Source organism: Charadrius vociferus, unplaced genomic scaffold (assembly GCF_000708025.1).
Source record: "Charadrius vociferus isolate BGI_N301 unplaced genomic scaffold, ASM70802v2 scaffold650, whole genome shotgun sequence".
Taxonomy (NCBI): Eukaryota; Metazoa; Chordata; class Aves; order Charadriiformes; family Charadriidae; genus Charadrius; species Charadrius vociferus.
Window position 1 is genome coordinate 6,181,928 of NW_009646736.1, and position 25,295 is coordinate 6,207,222.

The 25,295-nt window shown below is 38.5% G+C and overlaps 1 protein-coding gene across 1 annotated transcript in view; it reads right to left on the bottom strand.

Moving 5' to 3' along the window:
* Window positions 1–25,295, bottom strand: part of SLC9A9 (solute carrier family 9, subfamily A (NHE9, cation proton antiporter 9), member 9) — a 205,700-nt gene that overhangs the window by 179,325 nt on the left and 1,080 nt on the right. Inside the window, exons 2-4 of the mRNA XM_009890107.1 lie at window positions 17,606–17,808; window positions 13,453–13,530; window positions 12,785–12,861 (exon numbers count right to left, since the gene is read on the bottom strand). Of these exons, the coding sequence (XP_009888409.1) occupies window positions 12,785–12,861; window positions 13,453–13,530; window positions 17,606–17,808 (358 nt within the window). The remainder of the gene's footprint in view (window positions 1–12,784; window positions 12,862–13,452; window positions 13,531–17,605; window positions 17,809–25,295) is intronic.

Here is a 25,295-nt window from a genome sequence, read left to right on the forward strand (position 1 = left end):
GCTGCCGGCGGCGGGGGGGCGAAGGGTGCCTGAGTAATTTTCTCCCGCTGCAGTACTGTATGCCGTCGTTAACTACTTCTGTTTGCTGTTTCTCTCATTGTCTATTTGTATTTTGAAAGTCGTTAAGTCGCGTTTTTTCTCTGAGGCGCGTGGGAAGAAGTGCCGATGGCCGTGTCTTTAGCGGGGAGAAGGGCTGACGAACGGTACAGCCGCATGGGCTGCACGTTAAACGTACAATAAGTTCAACAGCAAAATGGGACCATTCAGAGCCTTAATAAAACCCCGAGTAAGGCTCTTTGCGCTGAATGTCTGACTCAGGATTGAACACAAAACGTTCCTTCTGGCCGCAGCAGAGGGCTGGTTGGGAAAGATGCCAAAAAGGGATTGCGATTTGGACAAGCAACCAGGCCCTGAGTAACCCAGCTACATCCGCAACCTGCTGGCTCTGGCAGTGCTCTTTGATGCCGTCCTCTCTTCCATTCTACATGAATTTTTGAGCCACCTGAACAGTGACGGCAAAAAGGGCTTTTCAGATACTCGCAGCTGTACAGCCCAGGGATTAGAGCAGGACATGGGGCTTCGGAGCTCTCTCCCAGCTCTGCCACTGCCACTGTGCGAACAGTCACATCTTTTAACCTGTCAGCAAATGCATTTTTCCACATCTAAAGTGAGTAATATTCTGTTTCCTAGAAATCAAGCCAAACTTTTAAAATATTTTAGCATCTTTGAATGATACGGTCTATGAGTAGGGAGGTTAGACGTGTAATAACGCTATGCTACAGCACAAATTGGAGATTTTTGTATGGGCCAGACAAGATAGCCTTAACGAGAAGATTACTGAAAGCTGGTGAAATCAAGTCACTCACCATAGAAGGACTTGTGGGTAGAAAACCTACTCTGTTGCTGGGCTCAAAAAGTAATGAATGTTGGTTTGAAATCCAGCTGGTACTTGGTTACTAATGCTGCTCCTCAGAGATGGACACTGAGATGTATTCAAAACATGACCAGACAAGGCTCAGAGTAACCTGCCCTAACTTTTGAAGTTAGCCTTGTTTCTATCAGGTCAATTCCACCCTAAATTATGCAATGACTATGATTAAAGAGTGGAGAAAAGCAATCTCACTCAGAATCTTGTTTGAAGGGAGAGAAACTGAAGTCAGCTGTATCCATATCCTTGAACAACGGAGGGCAACTGCGTACACCAGGTGACAGGATTTGCAAGAGGACTGAACAACATCAGGTAGGTTCCTCTGTTTTCCTAAGCTCATTTTATACCTATGTTCCATAGAGACTGCATGAACGCACACCTTTTCCCCTCCCAAAATCAAATAAATGAAGATAATTTTCAGGTAAGACACCTAATGTTTCCATGTGCATTCTCACTTGGATTAAATCAAACAGGTAAACAAAACTGGGAAAATAATCCCTGTTCCTCAGCAAAGTGAGTCTTTCTTCATTTTCACCACTGAGTAGATTGTAAGGATGGGTGAAAGGAAGGTAAACAATTTAAAAAAATGCTTTGTTTTGGTTTTCATTCTGAGTAACAGGAATCCTCTCATACAACATAAGCGGGCTATGAAAAGACATCGATGGTGCAGTATCTAGGTCAGTCAGCGTGTCTATATATGACCTTATGTTCTTGTTATGGAGTTTCATTATTAGTCATTGGTTTTTTTACAGACCAAGTATTTTTTACTGGTGACATCATCTTGCTCAAAATTTGCAGTGTGCACGTAAATACCACATAACAGATAAAAGCACCCATGCTTCCAATGAGGGAGAGATCAAAAAGGAGTGGAGATTGGGGTGTGTTTTAACATTGCCATTTTGTTTACTGCTAAGCTTCAGAGAAAGGGTGGTTAGCTGGGGGGAGGTGATGGTGCAAAGAGCAAGCAAGTGCCCAATCAGTATATTACAGAAACGAAAGCGATTTTTCCTTTTTAAGGTATGGAGCTGGCTATGAGCAGAGGCTAATTAGCATTTTAAGAGCTATCTTCATGCATAAAGTCCTTGCTGCAGCAGGAAGGGAAATAATCCTAGTCATTTTTCTTCAGTAAGACTTTTTTTATTGCAGATTCCATATTTCAAAAAAAAGCGAGGAGAAAGAAAAACTGCCTGGGAAGGTAATTGTTGGGTATGGGATGATGGGGACTAAGATAATCGAATCAAAAGAACAAGTGGGAGAAATGTTGAATGTACAAAATGGCTGAAAGGAATGGACTAGGGGCAGAATATGTTCTGCTGTAGCATCATGGAATTGTAGACTAACTTATGTTGGAAGGGACCACGGGACATCTCTAGTCCAAATTCCTACTCAAAGCAGGGTCAGCTGTAAGATCAAACCAGAGCGCTCAGGGTTTTAGCTTCTTAGGTCTTCAAAACCTCCAAGGATCAAGATTGCACAGCATCTCTGGTCATCCTGTTCCCATGCTGGACTGTCCTGATGGTGAACAAGTTTTTGCTTCTATCGAGTCAGACCTTTTTAAAATTACAGTTTATATCTGTCAATTTGTCTGCTCTCCATGCACTGCTGTGAAGAGCCCAGCTTTGTCTTCTTGATAACCTCTCCTCAAAGCCTCTCTTATCTAGGCTAAACAAGCTCAGTTTCTTCAGCTTCTTCTTATAGGGCAAATGTCCCAGCCCTTGTCCATCTTGGTAGCCATCCGTGGAACCTGCTGCAGTTTATCAACATAGTCAAACGTATGGAATGTGGAGTCAAATGTAATGGAATTTCTTCTCAGAAAGTATTAAGAGGAGAGCCAAGACTAGGGAAACACCTTAAATGGTTTATTGCATCTTAATACTCAGAAACAAACAGGAACTGAGGACAAGCTCCGTATACAATTTAAATGTCATTTATCTGTCACTGTGGAGAATCTGATCCTATCTGATCAGACCAGCTTTTGTAGTTTCTGTCTCCATTGAGTGTAGCATCTATCCCAGAACCATCATGAAAGCTGGTGTGTTTACAAAGCATTTCAGCCTAACAGCAGTTGTGCTCCATAAAAGTTTTGTAAGATGCAAATGTACTATTTGATCAATCGGCTCAGAAGAGGGATATGTAAAATGGTGGTGGGTGGATGAACAAAGCATCCTCTGAGTTGGCTTATTATGAAATTTTCAAGGTAACAGGTAAGAGATCTGTGTGCTCCAAGTCAAGCACACCAATGAGTTACTGCATTTTATCTGTCTGATAGTAAACTGGTCAGTTTGAAGAAAGAGGCTAAAGATACTTCTGAGAATGGCAGTGGACTGTTGGAATATGGGGCCAGAAGAGACGCATATTTTCCATTTCACCAGATCTGTACGGATGTTTGTTGATATAGAAAAGTTAATATAGAGTCTGTGAGAGTAGTCTTGCAAACGTGAAATTTCTAAATGATGCTGCAGCCAAGGAAGCTGGGTTGCCCAGGTGTAGGAGCGGTCTATAGCCATAGAAATAGGGGATGGCAGTCTTTGGAGACCACATTGAGTGTCAGTTCTTAAAGGATCCACGAAGATCAGGGAAGAAGACGTTAGGAGATCTATCCAAAAGTATTCATTCCTGCAGTAAAAAACTTCAACTTCCAAGGCAACTGGAAAGAAACTTTGTTTAAAAAAATCCCCAAAACAGACAAAGAAGAAAACCCCAAACAAACCCTTCCCTCCACTGTGGGGTTTCTTCTTAGAAAATATCTGTACTCAACTGTTTTGCAGCAAATGCTATTTGCACATTTTTTCAGAAGAATGCATGATTTAATTTTTGCTGGGTTCCTGGAGAACCTACTGGGTATCAAATACCAAGTCAAACATCCTTTTGATTTTAGGTGAGTCTCCTGCTATTCCAGGTTCTGTTTGTCTCTACAGTCCCACACTTTTAGTGTTCCCTGTAATACAATTCTTTCAATACCGTTAGTATGCTGAGGGGTTCTTCTGGAAGATGCAAATAATTACACCCTGCTGTTCACTACATCTGTTTATGAGAAGAAAAACTGTGTTTTTTGCATGATCAACTCTGCTGCAGTAAACAATGTCAGATGTTTATTGTAAAATAGTTACAAATTCTGACTGAACTTGCAACAGCACACATACTTGAATGTATCAAATTACTCTTGGAAGAACTTTCAGCTCTGTGTGGGTGTTAGTGGCCCGGAAAATGCTATTTTATATCAGTGTCTTGATTTAACACAGCTCATCCATAAGTTGAGAATTCATGCAAATTAGAGGCTCTTTTTTACTACTTTGTAACTTAGAACTGCTAGAACTCTCTGAGACTTATGTCTACAAGAAAGCCTCTTCCCTTTTCTAATCCCTTCACAAAATTCCTACATGCAGATACCGTAGCGGGTGCGTATTTTCAAGCTTCTCTTTAAACACCTTTAAACAAAAGAGGTAAGCAGTAACTACCCCTTACAACTGCAGCTGTGAGTTGCAGTTTGCAACTCCACAGACTGCAACAGAATTATTTTAGATTTGGACTGACCAAAGAATCAAAGCTACTGCAGCAGGGCACTGAGCTGCACATTAACAACTAAACACACCAATTCTTTTCCTGCCAGGTCTCCATGTTAGGTTGCCTTCTTTGGAAAACTCTGGAGAGACTTAGCTTGATTTCTCAGCTAAATTGTGCCTGTTCAGTTTCCTCAAGTAAATGCAAAAATGGTGCAATGCTGCTTCATGACTGAAAGAAAATGCCTGCATTCACTCCTAGATGGGATACGAAAGAAGCCAAAAAAAACCCTAAAAGGGAAGCAACATAGGTACTATACTCTTACAAAAATTATACTACATTCAAACGAATGTCTGCTTAATAGTTTTGTCTTTATTTCCTGTCATAGGCTGAATATCTGGCTTCAAAAGATTAATAGAAATTATTAAAGCTGGGCATCTAATGTTCAGAGGGTTTTATCACTGGGAAAGGCAAATGATCTATGTATAATTTTTCCCTGTTTCTCCCTCAGTTACTCTCTACAGCACCAAGAGACTTTAAAAATCCCCATCACCAGTTTCTGTTTATACCAAAAATAAAGCTTTTATTCTTGCCTGTGGGGGGAGGTTAAGCACTTGCTGTTTACAGGCGGCTTGAGAAGCAAAGATGGACCTCGGGTTTCTTGCATCATTTCACGGGAACATGTGATAGAAAACAATACTTTATTAGAAAAAAAATACTGCTTTCCTTGTACATGACCTAAATCTGAATTAATACAAAAATGATCATCCAGGAAGGCAAAAGCTTAGGTGGTGTAGCAGCAGATAATCCTTGTAAAGATATTTGCATAGTTTATGGAGAGCTCTGTAAGAGAGAGATTTTTTTCTGTTACCCTTAACCTGGCCCCATTTTTCATTGCAGACAGTTTCCAAAATCCCATAGCACTGTACAGTAGATTCAAGCCAAATAACATTTGGTTTTGCTCTGCTGAAGCACTTAGCTACAAATGTGTTTAGTTTCCAAGTTGTAAGGTCTATCCGTAGCCCTCAGATGAGAAAGAATTGTCAGATTACAAACTCAATGCTGTTTCACATCAGCAGACCCTATTTGTATATTCCGTTAAGCTTCAGGCAGGAAGTAATATAGAACACACCCATAACCTAACTAAACTTCCATCTAGCATTTGCCAAATTACCGAAGTATCTATGAAAATGAAAAAAAAAAATAAAATAAAAAGAAATCCCCGGAGTCATGCAGTGCTCAGTAAACATAATGATTGCATGCTGAACCCCTCACGTGTGTACAGCCAAATGTTTAATGTGAGATGGAACTTGTGTCTATTGCAAATATGTCAATATGTCAAATAGTCCTTTCTCATGTTACTACGAGGCCAGAGCAAGCTACTTGTTGAGAAGAAGGTTGTAAAATAAGCTAACTTTTCAGGAGGAAAGACTGCTTTCTACTAAAAATGGTTAATTGTAAATAGCATGTTAAAAAGGTGTGCCAGTGGAAGGAATTTGTCTCCTAATCTGTAGAAGTGCGATCAGATAGGTATACTCATAAGAGAACCAAATCTTTGTATAGTTATGTCAGGATGCATCATACCCATGTAAACTGCATAAAGAAAAGTTGAACATTCCTTGCTACTACTGTTTTTTAGCAATGCTGCTGTTCATTCAGCCCATCCCTTCTTCCTTTAGGAGGCAGAAAGAGCGGCTGTTAAAAGTGTGCAGTTAAGAGTGAAGAAAAAACATTTTTACATGATGATGGAATCTCAATATCACAGACATTTGAATGGAAAATGTCTAATTTCATGGAAAGGTTATGATGGCAAACCCAATCTCACGACCGTTTTTTCTCAAAAATAATCTGGAGTGGTATTTGATATTTCTTGATATTTCTTTCCTTCTCTCTTATAAATTCATATTTATATATGTGTGTGTATAGAAATGAAAAATTGTTCTGGTTTTGAAACAAAACCATTTCAGATTCCGTTTTTGGAACAAAGAATTAAAAAATATTATATTATATTATATTATATTATATTATATTATATTATATTATATTATATTCTCAGCTTTTAGTGATCATATGCAACAAGCATTTGAATATTCATTTGTAGAATGGTGAGGAATGGCAAGGGAAAGGATTCTTGACTGCCTGTAAGAAACAAGTGTGACGACTTGTTCCTTAGACTTTAATTTAAATGTCAGAAGAGACTTCTTTGTCCAAACTGTTAGTCACTGCAGTTAAATGCAGACACAGAAGAAATATTTTGATTTTCTATGGGATTTTTTATAATTAGAAGTTCACTTTTAGGCACTGATTACCATGAAACAATCCGATATATTTATTCTAAAGCAAGCGTCTCTGTGCTCACAGACTTGTCCTGGTATTAATCGGGCCAAAATAACCAACTTCAGATCTAGCTGGAATATGGAGACGTCCTGCCTCTCCAGCCAGAGAAGGCTATGCAAACTGAGTAGCTAATATAAACACCTACATCTTTCCCCTTAAAACAGTGATAAGCTTGGAATGACTCTTCCTAACACCAGTATTATCAGCTTTTTGCATTTCATAACTTCACCATCTTGAAACTACAATTACTCCACTTTCATTTTTTATCTCAGCCTTATTCAAGCAAAATTCTCATGGCAGTCGCAAAGACAGATCAAACTTGGACTAAGTTGTCTGCAAATATGTTTGTTATTTGACTTGCACGCTTGCTGAACTTTAAATTCCAGAAAAATCAGGCCTTGCCAAACGTACTAGGCAGGTTGGAAAAATATGAGTAAGTGACTGCAAACATGCTGCATTCTGAATATCTAAAATGTGGTTTTGGCATTGTAATTCGAGAGAACCCAAGTGAAACTGAATCAAAAAATCACAGATAAGGCCAACTTTATGAAGTCAGTGCTCCTGTGCACAGGCATCTTGGCTCTGGCTGGCATTTGGAATGCTGATCTAAGAAGTCAAGATGATTTCAAGAGGGAAAAAAAAAAATGCAAATTTTTCCACTTCCCCTACCACTCAGTACCTCATGTGTTGCTCTGAGAGGTTGTTACCATAGTGTCAAGATTTCTCCAAATACTTGAGCACTTCCATTATCAAAATAGATAATGGGGCCCTTCTCCCTGCTTCTTCCTAAAAGGTTAAAAAAAAAACAAACCCCCAAAAAACCCAAAGCCCCCAAACAAAAAAACCCACACACCAGTGGGGATGGATGTTCACCTAATTTTTCAGCAGCTCAGTTTTCATGGGCTCATTGATCAGTGTCAGATCAGTGCTGCTTCCACTTACAGTCAGTCATCAATATACAGCTAATATCTAGATACATATTGCAAACATGGAATACCCCATGCAACAGTCACACAGGAGCACGACTGGCTAGACGGCTATGTGCAGAAAAACCCTGGAGTCTGGGAGGATATCAAGTACAGCGTGAGTTAGAAGTGGAAGCAGCTATGTGGAAGCAGCTTCCTAATTGCAGCTGTGAAGGCTAACTGCAAACCAGGTTGCGTTCACGGAAGTGTAGTGAGCAAGTCAAGAGAAACAATTAGTCTTTTCTTGGCACTTGTGAGGTGGCATCTGGAATAATGTGTCCAGTTTTGGACCCTCAATACAAAAAAGACTGATAGGAAACCATCCATCAGAGAACTAAGATAGTTAGGGGGCTGATAGGCATGATGCATGAGAAGAGATAAAGGGCTGAGTTATTTCAGCCTGGAGAAAAGCAGCTTAGCTTTCTCTTGAGACTAGGAGGGAAGCTAACTGCTGTCTTCAACTAAGAGGTTATTATAGAGAAAATGAAGCCACCTTCTGAGGGGTGCATAGTGAAAGGATGGAAGGCAATGCTTACAAGGTGAAGCAAGGAAAATTCCAACTGGATATACAGAAAAACAACCTTTGTAGTGCGGGTGGTTAAGACTGGAACAGGTTTCCCAGACAGCCAGTGGAATTCACATCCTTTGAGATATTTAAAACTGAGTTGGACAGGGCCCTGAGCCCTGAGGAACTTGATTTAAATTTGAAGCCAGTCATGAATTTATAGGAGGCTGGACTGCAGACATCCAGACGTTGCTTCCAACCTAAATTATTCTGAGTCTGTGAAACTCAAGTAGTCTGCGACAGCAAGAGTCTGCCCACCCTGTATCAGAGAAGGCCTTAGAGAGACTTAACGTGTATGATTTTTCTTAGGAGTAAGGAGCTGTCTTGCTGATCATCTCATGCTATTCTTCAGGAGATGGGAAGCTGGAACCACTGGCAGAGAAAAGATCTGTTGAGAGACTGGATCTTGTATGATTTTATATCATGCAGACCCAGAGTCAGCAGGCTCTTCATCGTAAAGGGGACAACTTCAGCAATTCTGCAAAGTCGATATGGCTTGGAGTGGGGCAATCTCTCCTTTCCCTCATGGGATCTCTCTGCATGGATCCTTGCTAGTCAGCCTTGCTGCAAAGGGCATAATGTGGCCCAGCTGGAAGAGCTTGGGAATTACTATAACCTGCATGCGTGTTAAGTGGCTGAGAACAGTATTACAGCTAACATGTCAGGCACTCCTTAGGGGAGGATTTAGTTGAAAGCAATTACGTTTCAGCACTTCCTTAGCTAAAAAAAAGAGCAATCCCTCTTACTCCTCTTTCCCCTGCCTGCAGTGGGAATATCTGATGATAGCCTTTTCACTCAAATTCCACAAAGTTCCTCTTTCTTGATGCCGGAAGACAGCCTTTCATACAAAAGCAAAGATTTACAAAGGGACAGGCACGATTGTATCAGTCTGTTCCACGGCAACTTTTTAGCACTCTAAGGTTTGTACAATGCAAACGATGTTCGTGTTCTTTATTAATGATATTTCCCAGCTGTTTCTGGTTTACAAAGGGAGGTCTGGTCCTTCTTTGTTACAGGCTGCACCCTGTCGCTACAGCAAGCCCCAGAGGAGGATTTCTCAACGGGGTGCTTTGTGAACTCAGGCAGGAAGAGCACAGTCCCAAAGACAGACTGCAAATATGCAAAATCTAAGCCTATGTATATTGATGTACTGTACATGTATATGTGGTGTGCATAAAAGGTAAGCACATGTTTAATCATACCTATGCGCAAAATATTTGTATACAGCAATGCAATCTAGAAGTACCTCAGGGTTCTGTCCTTTCTTTTGTAACAACAACTATAGCTAATTCATCCCTTCTCTCTTAGGATATGTTTTTCTTTTAGGACTTATTTTTAGTTGCCTTCAGTAAAGTTGTTATATCATCTTTCTTCTTAATGCACTCGTTATCTTATTCTTATCCTGATGTATGCAAACATGCTTCACATTCACATAAACCCCATTCTGAATATATTACTGCCTTCTCTGCAATGATTTCTGTGGGGATTGTGTGTTTGGGTGGAACAGTACAAGGCCCAGTGCTGCTCAGTGCTTACTCCTTTACCTTAGGGTTTCCTTTAGATCTTTATCCCTGACTATGGGCTTGAACTTTGAATTGCTAGTAGGAATTGTTCCTAGTAGGAACTTTCTGCAGTGGATTACATCAGCATTTATTCTGTTTTAGATAAAATAACATGGAGGCAGGAATGACAGTATTTGGAATTTAGGCTAAACTCATATACTATGTTTCTTTTGATAAGCTTATCAAAGCTGCTCTGGCATTTTCCATTTAGAAAAGGCAGTGACACATGTCAGAACTCATAAACCAAATGCATGTTTAAGAGCATCACTGGGCTGGACAGCCCTACTGCTTTTCTGCAATCTCACAGAGCTACCAGCAATTGGTTTACAGGAGAGAAATGTTCAATCACTAAGAAAAGTGAGAGGAAGCACAGGAAGAGTCCTAATGAGATCCAGAACTACTGTTACCTCAGTAATGGGACAGCATTCAGCTCAAACTGTTATCAGGATATAGATTTTTTTACTGAGCTTGTAATTGCAACCTTGGGGGTGCAATTGGCCATATAAATGGATATGAAAAGAAGCAACTCGAAGAGCTAGGGTCATATGAAGTAACATTGTAAATAAAGACAGGGGAAAAATATGAGTGCTGTAGCTGTCCAAGCTGTGATCTTCATGGATCTCTGGGCACGCATTCACCCCTCAAGTGACAATGCTGTGATACTGATATTTCTTATTCACATGGATAAGTGCTTTTGCGGCTCCATCACAAGCTGTAGAGCCTCATAAAGAAATGAATAGAGTGGTTTAAGCATAGAGACATCAAGCAACCAGGCAGGAAATCGTTCTTATTGTTTAATTATGTCACGTTGTGGAATCCTGTATATACTGTGTTTAAAACACCATGCTTGTTCCCATTAGAAAAGAAGGATCCCTAAGATCCAGAGCTTTCTGCCTCACATCCTTCTCCAGAGGAAAAGAAGCAATGGGAGAGGTGAAAGAATGAGGTGTCATTTCTCAAGGAAAGCAAAATTTCAGAAAGAAAAGCAGGAGCAAGCTTTTCCTCTCCAATAAGTGAGACACATGCCACATTGTCTCCTGGAGTTACAGATTTGTGCCTGAAATCAAAAGTATCCTTTCTCCTTACCCCATAGTTTTTAGTTTTTTTAGTATCCTTTCTCCTTACCCCAGCAGTTTTTCTCACATGAAGGGGAAGTAGCCACAGACAGAGCTTACATTCCTTTGTATTTCAGCACAGAAGGTGATCATAATTTGAATGTTGCTTTCCATTGTGGAGTCTAAAATTTTGTTAATTTTGGAGTGACCACAGCTTGCAGAATATTTAATAACCACCGTGCCTCAGGTATATTATGCTTATTAAGTTACTTGATTATTAGGAATCTAGGATATCATGATAGATATGATGACATACCCATAAAAGAACAGTTTTAAATCACGGAACTCTAACTTCTAGGTCATTCATGTGTTTTATTTTACTATTATCAAAATGCCATTAAAGGAGAAAGTTCCATCTCATAATAATGCCAGTAATGAGCTTATACCTTGATGCAGCACATATATCTTTACGTAAAGGTCCATTATAAAGAAAGGGAAAAGACAGAAGTAAAAGATAAATTGCTTCTATAATTTGACAGTGCTGTTTATAGGTATAGAATTTTGACCAGTTTTAAAGTCAAGCACCATCACAAAACCTGGTGTTTCCATAAATCTTTCCACATCATGCAGAGATTTAAATGGTACATTTCATAGTTCTATAGCCCAGGACCTCAAGTAAATTCTACAAGATGCAATGTGCTTCCTAGTCTAAAACCTGAATGCCAGAAAGTTCTGTGGCTTTTTCCCATTTTGACTCTGCACAATACCAGCAAGATCAAGGCCTCTCAGCAAGGACTTACATGCAGCACTGCTCTATCACCTCCACAGACCACATGGATTCAGCTAGCTCAGCTGTTTCTGCACCACTCCATAGCACAGAGATGCCACGGGATGCCTAATGATGTTAAGGTTAAACTGTGAATAGTGCATTGCTTTTCTCAATAAGGCTCTGGGCAGGCACAGATACCCACTCACTTCAGAATCCAACTCTGATCATTCATTTTCACCTGCGTCAGGATTTTTCCCAGAACATGAGAGGTGAAGTGTCTCTGTGGTATTCATAAATATTGTGAAACGCATGCATTTCTAAGATCCAAAAGGATTTTTAAATGGTTTGTTTAATTCTGATTGAGCTAACCAAACAGACAAACAAAAGTTTTACATCATGCCAGCCTGGAACTATATAATCCATTTCTGACTAGCAAATCTTTTCTTTAATTAGGCAAATGGTGAAACAAAATTAGAAACTTTTCATTAAGGAGATAAGGAAAGAAAAGAACATTTTTTGCCACTCTGCTTTTTTCCCTTCCTCTTTTTCTGCAGAAGCCATTTAGTCATATCCAGGCTAAAGCCACACATAGTTCCAGACTGAGGCTTTTCGTATGATCTTCAACTAAAAAGTTTCACTTAGCCTTTGAAATTATTCCAGTTATTTTACATACATGCCACCAGGTATCTGTTCCTCCCTCTTTTGAGCTTTAAAGTCTTTTCTTTTCTGTTAAGAGATCTGCTCTCCTCTAGAAGGAATTCTTGTTAGAAGCATGAAATTTCAATCAAGAGAATGGTTCTGTTTCTCAGGACAGATGGTTAAAGCTACAGGGTTGTAGAAATCAGTTCGTGCTTCCATCAGTCACAGACCAGAAATTAAGGACACAATTTTCTAAATGCCCTAGACAGTTCTTACTATCCAAGAGTTCTGCCTTTTCTGTCTCAGCATTCACTCATAAGTAATTACTTTATCTGTTACACAAATTGTAAAGTATATTGACCATGCAGGGTCCACAATTCTTTTTACAGTTTAGTTTTTAATTGAAAAAAATACCAAGCACTCATAATGACTTCAGCAATAATAGCAGAAGGCATTCACTTACCCTATGACAATGCAGGAGACGGCAGTTCCCAAAAAGGCGTAGGTTAAAATTGATCCTAAGTTACGAAAAAAATGTCTCTGGGGAGGAAAGTTTGAAAAAAAGTCCTTTGTAATACAGTCAATGAACGAACATTCAGACCAAGCTGAAACACTGCATCTAGAAGTGCCATTCGTTACAACCCATATCTCAAGTATAAGATCAAACAATACAGGCTACATCAGTTACTTCAGAAAATACAGTTAAAGATGAAATGCCATCAAAATTCGCTCTTTTATCTATCCAGCCAGATGCTTCAGGATCGTAACAGAAGTTCACATTGAAAGTATCTGATGCAAACAGTACCATAACCCCATCCCTTGAACAAAGTTCTGATCATGCAGTATATAAAACACGGACAGGCTGCTGCCTACATGCAGTGTGACCAGATTCAAAGTGATCTCTTTTGAAACCAGGAATACCCAAGTATTATAAACCGCATAATCAAATCTTTGCACAGACGCAGAAAGGGAGCAGAATGAGGTTCATGAATTTCATTTGCTTCTATTCCTGTCAAGTTCTTCCATGCAATATAATCATTGACTGACTCTTTTCTCTGTCACTGGCCTGTTGGATCTACAAAGTAGCAGTCACATTCAGTCACTTTTGTAATATTAGAAAGACATACATACCTTCTTTAAACTATATCCAGCATGAAATATAATTGGTGGCAGCAAAATATTGAAGAAGATAGAAGGATCAAATGTCATCTGCCAGAAAGGACAAAAGAGAGGGTAAGGACAAATAAAGTAGCATTTAATTTGATAGGATAGGTTTTATTTGTAACTTCTTATCAGGATTAATCTCAGGATCAGCTTGAATGTCTAAGGCCAGAATGTTATTCTGAGTTGTTTTCTTACAAGTATTAATGTGTAGTTCCTTACTGCTTATATATGTAGAATACAACTTGAATAGTATTCCTTAAAGAAGGAAATCAGTCATGCACTATTTTACAGGGAACACGTACAAGCAGTATTACCTGTGATAGTAAGTATCTGCGCTACCAGACATCCAACTTGAGAGTCCCATGGCTTAATTCCCAGTTCAGACATGGACTTCCTGTTCAGTTTCAGGAAAGACACATCACCAGCCTTGTGCCTCAATTCCTCATGCACAGAGTGGTGATAAAAGAAAAGGCCTATGCTATCAAAACCAACGTAACGTTTTCTTTGAAGCATATCTATTTAGGCACAGACAGAGCTTGCTACTGTTGCTTAATGAACTCCTGTCTGTTAGCTAATATGTGCTTTGTTGAACTACTGCACATGAAAACTGTGCAAGCTTTGACCATCTTCATTACTTCACTTGAGTTAGCCTTAAAGTGATCAAAAATATATTTTACATCATGTTTTTAGGAGGCAAGGAACATTCATGTGGCTAGGTAATGTAGTTCAGATGCAACATAATTCATTCAACTATAGCTGTATAATCAGTTCTGCTAACCTGCCAGCACAGGTTTCTATTGTCCTAAAGTTTCTCAATAAATCTGCAGAATGCTTCTCTAGCATAATTTCCATTGTAACACACCTCATAAAATATAGTCAGTCCCATCCAGTCAATCAGTTTTGGCCTGGCCGCGACAAAACAAGCTCTAGACTCTCCACAATAACTAGTTACTTCTACTTCCTAACAAAATGTAAGTATAGCAAAGCACAAATTGTCCTTTTTGGTAAAAGGACTGTCTACGTAGACATGAAATTCACAAATGGCATAAAGCCTTTTCTTCCAGATGTCAGCTTGAGGGTTTTGTGATGGTCTTAATTTAATTATTAGCAGCTCAACTAATTTACCAGTAACATCCTCAATTCCTTGCTGTTTTTTCTATTTCTATATGTGCTAACATTCTAAGTCATATTGTCAGGGCAATGACACTGTAATTTGTTTCTGATGACAGTTGTCTGTCACTGTGTTACTGAAGATGCAACATATCACCGTGTGCAACGTATCACAAATCTGAGAGGCACTAGTGCTGTCTTATGGCCTACGTATCTTGCATCTGTTTTATAGGCAAAGGGGTTTCCTTATATCTTCAATAAGCTAAGGACTAGATTCAGCCATTCTCCAAAAACTAACTGCATTTTCTGCAGACATAACTAAGGTGCTTTCAGAACTGAAGATATGCTACTGGGCTACTCTTCATGGTTCCTGTTCCAAGCCACTGGCTGGCACAGCAGCAGACACCACTTCATCCTCTGTTACACTTTGTTACACTCAAACGACAGCCCGGTTCATGTGAAACATTCATTTTTGTTTCTACAACAGCCAGAAACAGTTTATAAAATACCCATTAAAATATTTAAATTTTTAAAGTATTGCTAGAATGGGGATGATGTTAGGCAAGGCAAAAAGTTCTTATTCCAGCTGTTGTCGGTACTCTGTTCATATTTGCACAGAGACCAACAACAATGTTCAGTCACTTCACTTCATGACAAGTAGCTTTCAGTAAAACAGAATCCTGTTTAAAACCAAAGCATTGCTTGAGAAAAAAATATTTTAATCAGCCTGCATACTGTTTACTATTCTGTCAGCAGGTTATATTATACCAATACTTCTAAAAGAATGGGATGTAATTAACACAATGGCTTGCGGCTCCTTTGTTCAGATAAAGTGATATTTTAAGGCTACAGTACTCTAGATGAATTATTTAGCTTCAAAAGAGTAAGACCTGCCTACAAAATTACTTCTGTCTTCCTACGAACAGACAGCTTGATTTGATAAACAGGAAGTGAGAGCTCAGCCTTTTTTTCCATTCTGCCTACTTTGAATTATAAAGTTAAAAAAAAACTAGCTGGCAAATAACGTGCCAGCAACTTTAGCTGTGCTGGTAACTTCATTGAAAATATGATAGAAAAAGGATTTTCTTCCCTTATGAACTAACAGCCTCAAGTGTTATTTTTGGAATTAATTCAGCAAATATGTTAAAACAGTTTTTTCATAGGCATCAGAAATCCTGACTGCATGTTTTATTATTCAACAACCATGTTCTAAAAAGGAAACATGTTTGTAAGTCATGGCACAGTCTATTCTTTCTGATAAACGCACTTGGTAAACTCTTATATTGAGGTCAAAAGGGAATTACAGTTGTACAAAAACCAGACCATGGTGCGATCATGTTTTCTGTTTTTTATGTTTGTGCTTTTGCCAGTCAGGAAGGCTGCCAGGCATTGTTGCTGTCTCCTAAATACTGTTGAATTCCTCCCTCTTTCCTTTGCCATTTATTTTCTTGTTAAGAGGGAATTTGCCAGATAATTTTAAAGGAAAAGCGAGTAAAAATTCAGGCAAGCTGAGTCCTCTCCGGTAATATGGAGAAACCCATAATTCACAGTTGAGATTTTAAAGAATACTCTAGCAAAGCGAGACTATGGAAAGAACATTGGGCAATCCCTGTAAAGCCAACAGAAACTTCTGTGCAGGTTAGTTAGTGCTCCCTCTTTCTCATAACACGTGTTGACTTCAGTATACCAGGTTTGATGAAGATTTTCAAATGTAATGGATTAGCACATATGCCTTGGAAACTAAAGACATGCTTTGACTAAGACAAACCTCTTGCAACCAACAAGCAGGAAAAAGGATGAAGATTCAGCAAAATGTGACTGGCACGGTATTTTCCTGTGTCCACCCACTACAGCTCTGATAGTCCTTGACAGTCTAGTTCTTTCTGAGAATGGCAAGAGGCTGGCAGTAACGACAGACAGGCACACAATGGTGCTGCATCAGCAAAGAATTTGAGCAGCTGGCTAAATCCTAATTCTGCCGAGTTCCCCAGTGTACATTCTAAGCATAAACTTAACAATTTTAGAGTGATAACTACTATAATACAAAGGAACGTGTATTACTCTGCTAGATAAACAATAATACCTGGAAAAAGGCAAAATAATATATTGCAATATTGTAAAAAAAATGCTGGTAAGGGCTTAGAAGCTCCATGTGAATATGTGATGTCTTTGAGCATAAAATCCAGGTTTTAAGAAGTCCCTCTGCACTTCTGAGTTCTTTAAATTGCTGTTATTTTTTAAGAAAGTGAACATTACAAGGAATACATATTGCAAGAGAGAGGGGAAGGAATATACTAACGAAGTAAAATATTTTAATTGTTATATACTGGAAAACACAAAAGGCCACAACATTGTAAAAGACTGTAAACTTCCTCCCACACTTCCCTTTTTGCATCCAGCCAGAATTCCCACAGTTCTGTCTCCCCAAATTTGGGGGCAGCCAGTGAAATCCCCGCTGAGGACCGCTGCAGTAGTGAATGAATGTATGAGAACACCATAATGCATTTAAGTTTCACAAAACCCCCCACTTATCTATGGCAGTTTACTTATTCACAAGTCTATATTTTATAAAATGTTTAGAGTTTGTAGTTATCTCTGCTGTATACAGGATGTAAACCTCCCTTGCATTAAGCTGCCAGAGCAAGTCACTTTTAAGACAGAGAGCAAATAAAGATATCAGTGGGGTTTATAAAGTTTTGGTGGCCATGAATCCAAGGTAACAGCTTCTCCTGCAGGTGAACTCTACGTCTGCAGGAGGTGAAGACTGTTCTCTGCAAGAGTTCAGGCAACTACTCTGCAAGCATACAGCCAGTTGTATGCTAAATGATGGTCAGGTTTCAACCGCGGTTGATTTCTGTTCCTGTTCTTCTTCCTCACCCTTCTCACCCTAAATTCAGAATAGCCTCTCTCTCTCTGTGTCACATTTTATCTTGAAACTTGTTTTCTTCTCTCAAGGGTGTAAATAAAAGAAATATCTTACAGTTTAGAACAAAAATAAGACAGGTTTTACCTTCTGAAGCATTGCATTGCCCTGGTGACCATTGACATTGCTGTGGCTGATCTCTCTTTTGTATTGATATTCATAGACCTGATTACTTATATTAATAAGTAGAGTGGATGGCCCAGATTTCAGCTTTTCACATTCATAAACAGTTCCACTTTCAACATCTGATGCTTTTGTTGCGTATCGTATAATTAATCCCATTATAAGACCTGGAGAGTGGAAAAAAAAAGGTGACCATTGACATTGCTGTGGCTGAATTCAGTTACTTTTAAGAATGTGATGATTAGTGGTTTGGAGAAAAATGAACTCTGTTAAAGCAAGGACACCACTTTCTTGCTTCTTCCACCTTCACAGAGGCACACCTCACTCAACACTTGGTGGATGTCCATAAAATACTCTTCCAAAATGGTCATTTCATTAGAACACAGATGTTGGTTTGATATGCTCTGCTGTACTCCTATTTTTGTGATCCAGTTGCTGGCATCATTCTGATACAGTTATTAACTGTTATAGTTATCAACCACCGTGTTTTCAATAGATACGTAGAGAAGAGGGATGCCTGCATAACTAATGTGCTGTCCTGTTCATATCAAAAATCAGCTGTGCTTTTGGTGATTTTATACACTTCATTCATGGGGGCAAAACTCTGACACAGTATCCTTAGGCACGTTCTCCTTTCTGTAGAAGACTGTATTTTTGAGACTGTATAAACATGGGAAAATAAAAGCAGGAATAAGGAAAGAAAGATTAAGACTGGGATTAACTGATTTGATTTGATTATCTACAATTTAGGACTCTTATCCAAGACACACGTTTTGGCTCCCTTTACAGTTAACAGAGAAGAAAATGCACTTCTGCAGTTGTCCCCTGGAAGGTACACTTCTTTCTGTTGGCTCTAGTGGGAGCTTGCATGATTACTTCAGGAGAGGTGACTGATATTTAGCTAGATAACATTACTGAGATTATTTCCACCCTCAGAGACTTGTATTTGGTTTCAAATTTAATTTCCATGCTCTTTTTATGTTCTATGGGCTTTAAGTCCTATGTATATGATGAACAGCTTTATAGTTACTAGTTATGAACACATTCATAAAATGCTAAGAATACTCTGATTAAATATTGATGGAAGACATCTAAATATCTAGATAGATATACTTAAAGAAAGATAAGAAAGAAATTAAAGTACAGGAAATAGCGCATAAGCATCTGAAAAATATGATGTTAAAGTGTAAGTTTTATCCAGTAATCAGATGCCATGATGATAAAAGTGATCAAATATGCCTAGAGACATAAATAGGATGTCTTTGTTATTGACACATTTTCCCGTAACACAGATTCTCTGAACTGCAGATTTCTAGCATACATAAAAGGCAAGTTTGTAGCTTCCTGGATTGATGCTACTACAGAGTAACAGCTGTATAGCTTGTTTAGGGTGCATATGCATTTATGCTTGTTTTGTATCTATTGTTTAGTATGGTTGGTTTCTTTAAATGGTAGAGGATTTAGACAGGGAGCAGAAAATCCTAAGGCCACTTTCTTAAGTCGTACACCATTTGTGCAATAAATCAGATCATAAATCTAGCTGTAGTAAAAGACAGAATTCCTCAACATTTTAAGGGAAAGCACATATGGGAAAAGGGAAGCAAGCACTGCATGTGCTACTGCGAAATATGACTTCTACAGCAGCCAGATGTCCAAAATCATGAGTCAGAACCCAGGAAAACATTAATTAGTTAAAACAGTCAGGGTTTTCATCTTATTTTTATGAGATTTCCTCTAGAATGACTACGTATTTAATTTTCAAGTTAAATTTCAATACATTAAAAATACAACTTTATTTGATGCTTGGACAAGACTTCATGTTTCCTTCTCATTCTCTGGAATAGAAAACTTTTAGTTTTTCCTTTACAGTTTTCATTCCTATCACTCAATGTTTTATACTGCAGTCTCTGTTGCACTTCTGTTATCGGGTATTATGTAGACTTAATCAGCTCAGGTAACAGAAATATTTTGCAGACCACCAACACCTGTGCAAGGACACTGGCAGAAAAGAACTACTCAAGAACAGGAATATTTGGCAACACAGTTTGCTAGAATCAGTGTCAGGTCACAAAATGGGATACATTTCGAATAATCAGGAGAAAGAAGTGTTTGGTTAGATGAATGTGCTGTTACAACCTGTTCGCCCATCGCATTAACTCCTCTTTCATTTCCCATTTCTTTCCTTCTGCTTTCTCTCTGTCTGCTTACAAATTTCCCTGTATGTCCCTCATTATCTTTCTCACACATGATTCTTCTGTGCTTGCCCAACTTCTCGTCTTGCTGCATCTACTGGTCTCTAACATTTACCTGTTCATTTACAGCATATGTCATATTTACCTGCCTTTTTCTGGATAGTTTTACCTAGACCCTCACACTATGTCTTCCAAAATGATGTAGGACAGTAACATTTTTTTCTAGTAGCCTTGCTTCTGCTATACCAGCAATGATGAGCATTATGCTGATTGGTACAGGTCGTCTTGCTATATACAGAAGACAAGACTTTAAGGAAATATTTTTAACTGAGAGCTCAAAAGTAATGAACGAAGACCTAAAAATATGAAAGTGATTTTAAAATCAAGAGTTCAGAGTTCTTCTGATTTATTTTTTAGCCTTTGACATTTAACTGTTTACATGGCTTGTACACATAATAACTGTCAGAATGGCAACATGAACCTCGCAAGGGAGACATGAACATCTCATGGGAGATGAGCAGAGACCAGCTGACATTGCCTTTACCATCTCTATTGTACAGCCAGGTGGACTACTGTGTCCTACAACATTTTGAGATTCCTAGTATATGTGTTGTACTGGCTAATATAGCATTCACTTTGAACCACATCCTGTTTGATAGTTTTAAAAATGAAAACCAATGTTCTCAATTATAGTAATGCAGTTGCATGGAATTGTACAAGGGCAAATTATTTCAACCTGTAGTGTCAAGTTTGGACTAGGAGTAGAGGACTGTTCTTATTCTGTATTCTGAGAAGATACGTTATGTTCAGCTGTAGTCTCAAACTACCTCTGTGGGAATTTTCTGGAATGGAAATGAACGCAATATAGGCCTGCAAGACAGCTCTTGAGTATAAATAAATCCATTTGCAGAAAAAGAGTATTTTAAAATATGATCCCCGTAACTGTAGAGAAGTAAAGATCAACACTGACTGAGATTTACAACTGGAACTCAAGTTTGTGTTTTGTTCTTGCGTTTGGGTTTTCTTCTACCAGCTTTAGATCTTATCCTCTAATGGAGTCCAGATCCAGGTAACATACAGAGCCACACCAGCAATGAAGTGATAATGAAAGAACAAGGAAATTGTGAGTATCCAACAGCATACACATATTGGAGAAACTACATTAGAGAAGATTCTAACAATCAATATTCTCAGGGCATCAACGGTGCTTTGAGGTCCTTGTAGCTATCAAGGAAATTCTATAATGGATTAAATTTGAACAAAATGTGGACAGGATCCATAATGATGGGTTGATTCAGAATATTCTCAAATGCTCTATGGAAGGTTCCGAAAAAGACAATTGCTCTCGCTACACTATATTACAAGAGGCAATATGGAATTGTATTCTTCCTTCAGTAATAGTAAATGTGCCAGAGACCCTATATAAACCCCTCAGTGAATTAAAAATCTGGGAAGAGTGTATTTAATATTTTAGTAGGTGTATCATTTATGGAATGCACTTTCTGGTTTAAATCATTATATAACATTTCTTTCATGATAGAATTCAGGAGCCATATTATATTCTAATAGAAATAATTAATTTTTAAGTAGGTGTATAATGTACTCTCCTTTCTACTACTCGCCCCTCCAAATTGAAATAATGCTTTTGTCATGTATATTCTGAAACATTCCTTATAGGTCATTTAAAGAAAAAAAGAAAACAAAACATTTGGATGTATCTACTATGAAAAAAGACTAATAATTTCTAATTTACTTGCAATCAGTGTTTTGTGGCAGAATAATTAAACATGAACATTTTCTCACAAAGTTCTACGGACTTTGGTATGTAAAAACATACCTTCTGTACAAATAGTTCTGATTTCATAAAGGCACGCACAGAAAGCCTAGCTTTACCACGTAAGTTTAGGAATTTGGCAGTTAAAACTCCCTGAAGATGAGTCAGGAATGATGCTGCATCCATCACCTGACACCACAAGTCATTGTATTGCCTAATCATTAGACACCTCCACCGAAGTTGAATGAAAAATTCTGATGTGTGCCTCACTTCCATACGTGCTGCATGGGATCCTCAGAAGAGGCTGAGGAAGGGCTACTGTGAGTCAGCTTTCCCACTACACACCTGCCAAGAGCTGAACAACTGGAGGGAAGAAAAGAAAAAAAAGAGGGGTAGCCCTCCAATCCCCTCAAAACTTCAGGAAGCATCACTAACCCCTAGAACATGAAGTCATTTCTCACGAGTGCTACAATGACTGTGTTCTGTCACTCATCCTTTTTATGTTTTCCTTCCAGTGGGATCAACTAGTCTGACAGAACTCAACTTTGAAGGCAGGTACATCTTCAATCAGCCTCACCTCCATCCTAATGGGCACAAAACATTCCCTAGGAGTTCAACAGTTCAAGCTGAGAACAATTTCAACCACAGTTGCTAATTAACCTAACAGATAAAAGGCACAGATTGTATTGGTGAGTTGGTGGTGGGGTTTGTTTTTGTTTGTTTGTCTAGTGTTTTTGTTAAATTCTGGCTGCCCACCTGCAGGAGTGCTTTAGCCTCTTAATCAGAAGTAACTGGTGGCACCTGTATGTAGCCCTAACACCTAAATTCTGGGGAGGATGAGAAATTTGGATATTTACACTCAGTTTTTCATTATGCTAGCTCTGGGCTATTCCCCCACTCATGTGGAGGGCCATGGCTTACACATTCTATGGGGAATTTGGCACCTCACATTTTATGACTGAGGTATCTAACGAGATTGGGCCCCGTAGGAGCTGGCTAATAGGCAGTGAAGTCTTTTATTGGGTCTAGTACTTAATACTAGCCACCTACTCTTATTGGAGAGAAGTGACATTCAGTTTTTGTGACTGCTTGTGTAGGTAATGTACTGCACTAATTCTGATTACGTTGTTGTATAGAAAATCATGCTGATAATGTATACAAAGGATGCTCTTCCCTTTCTGGGTGGCATAAAGTTAGTCTTTCATACTCACCTGCCTCCTTGATATACAGAAATCATGAAGTAAGTAGAGTTTACTATTTGGGATCTGTTTGTCAAACCAAGCTACAGTGCGCAGAGAAGCCTATTCTCTGAGACACTGGAAAACAAAGGAATGAATGAATGAACAGGTAAGTCTGTATTCTTCTTCATTGTTTGTGAGTGACTTTTTCAGTTTGGTGTCAAAACAAACTAAACAGTTTGAGTGTTTAAATACTTTCAAGCTAAATGCCTTGAAATGTATATATATGTACGCATATTTTTGTGAAATAATGTTGAATTCCTGTTGAACTAATTCTTGTGAATTAATTCTGGGTTATGCTAAATGCTTTGGATTTTTTGTTTGCAACTGCAGAAAGTTTTTTAATTTAATTATGGCTATATTTAGTGTAGAACTATTGCTTTGATTAAAAAAATAATAATATATCTCAGTTTTTAAAGTTTCTAAATGGATAGTTTTCTAGTATGGGCTTTTCTTTAGCTGGAACTATTAAACCTAAAACTGCATGTTCCTACAAAGCTTATGCAAAAAACTCTCCAAAACAACCCTGTTATTTGTTCTATACTTTAAATAGAACTTTCTATCAGGCTGTTCCTAGTGTTCAATTTGTAACTGTTCAGCACTTTACACAAACTGTAGAACTTCTTCCTGTTTTTGTATTTCTGTGGTGTTTTCTCCCCCCCCACCCCCGGCTCTTCCTCATATTTCACTTTCTCTATCTTTCCCACTGCTGTACCCCTAATGGTACACTGTCTTGATAGGGACTAAAGACCCATCTGTCACACTGTGGGACACAGTCTGCAAATAAGTGGCCATATTCTTCTATTGCTTGAAGCAAAATTATTGGTTTCCTGTGCTGCTAATTATGTATCTAGCAGCTATCTCAATGGGCTGGCGTAAAGCAAACTGTAGGGCAGGGACTTTTGGTTTGTACAAAGCAGATGTAAACCAGAATTGTTCTGATAAAGAAGGCAAAAAATACAGGGCAGGATTCAGCTCACTGTCAGTGCTTGACGCCATGAAGACTTTCTCCTAAAGTAGCTGCCTGTTGATCTGACACCTCTATCGTGACTTCTGAAATTCCACTTTCTTTTCATTATTGCTATTCCACAATACTAAAGATACTTAAACCCATATCCAAAATTTCTAAGGATAAAAAGGACATCATCAGCTTTCTAGATCCTATGAATAAGCTTTTTTCACTGTTTGAAGGTTGCCATAAATAATGCAAGACTAAATGGATAGTTTATTTACAATCATGAGGAATGTTTCCTTTGTTCATGAATGTTTTAATAATTCAATAGCTCTGTCCTGCTGGAGCACTAATCTCGTAACTGATCAAAAGAATATAATGAGCTGGTTACCCTCATGATGTGCAGATTATGTTCTGGGCAGGCAGAAAAATAGAACCAAAAGATAGATAAAACTAATTAAATACTGATTTATTTGTGTAATGTTGTATTCGCCCATATTTTAGCTCAATGTTGATTGGCTTTTGTCTAAATCTTCAACAAATGTCGTCAGCTGCACATGGGAAACAGCCCAATAGTGTAAAGGACGTTACTATAGAAGAGTCAGCCATGTAATTAGAAAAACATTGTCGTAATGTAGAAGTTGATCATAATGAATATATTGCACAGCATTTCACAGTTTTCCTTTTGAGACATGTTAATAGAAATGCAACAAGCAAATGTATTCTCAGTGATGCCATGATGCTTGTACCCTGTAAAACTGTTAATCAACAATCTAGGTGATGTCTGACAATGGAAACCATTGCATTTAACTAAGTATCGTGTGATGTGTATTTCTGTCTCAACTGATTCTGTTGAAGTGTGTTTTCTATGCGCAACAAATTGCAAGATTAGAAACAGGGAATATTATCAAATACGTTTTCACTACTTTAAAATAAATGCAAGGCGGATGAGAATTAAGAGATTCCAGACTTCCTCACCCAGGTGTTAGGGGCTCAGTGACTGGCTTAATACAAGAGTTTCTTCTTTACTTGCTTTTCGTCGAAGTATCAAGTCATTTGTGAAGATATTAAGCGAGCCAAGAAGATGAAATAGCCTGCATTCTTGAAATTTCATACAGTTAATTTATCTAATGAAATATTTCAAAAGGGATACAAGGAGGAGACTTCAGCTGCAGTCCTCCTGTGGAACTGAGATAATCTTAAAATGCATGACATAAAAAGAGCAAAGGAAGCTTCTATCTCACAATGTAGGGGTCAGATGCCTTTTCTGTTGCAGGCTGGCAGTTGAACCTCCATACAGTTTTTTGCATGCAGTGTGCCATGATAAGCAAATATTCTTCAGAATATGCAATCTTAACAAAACCAGTTTTGGGTATTACACTGCTAGAGTGTGATGCGCATAGAGTAAGTCTGAGTCAAAACAGCCTGGCATTTACATACTTAATGACTGAGCTGTTGGTTTATATCTTCCACTTTGACAGTGTTACCCTCCTATACG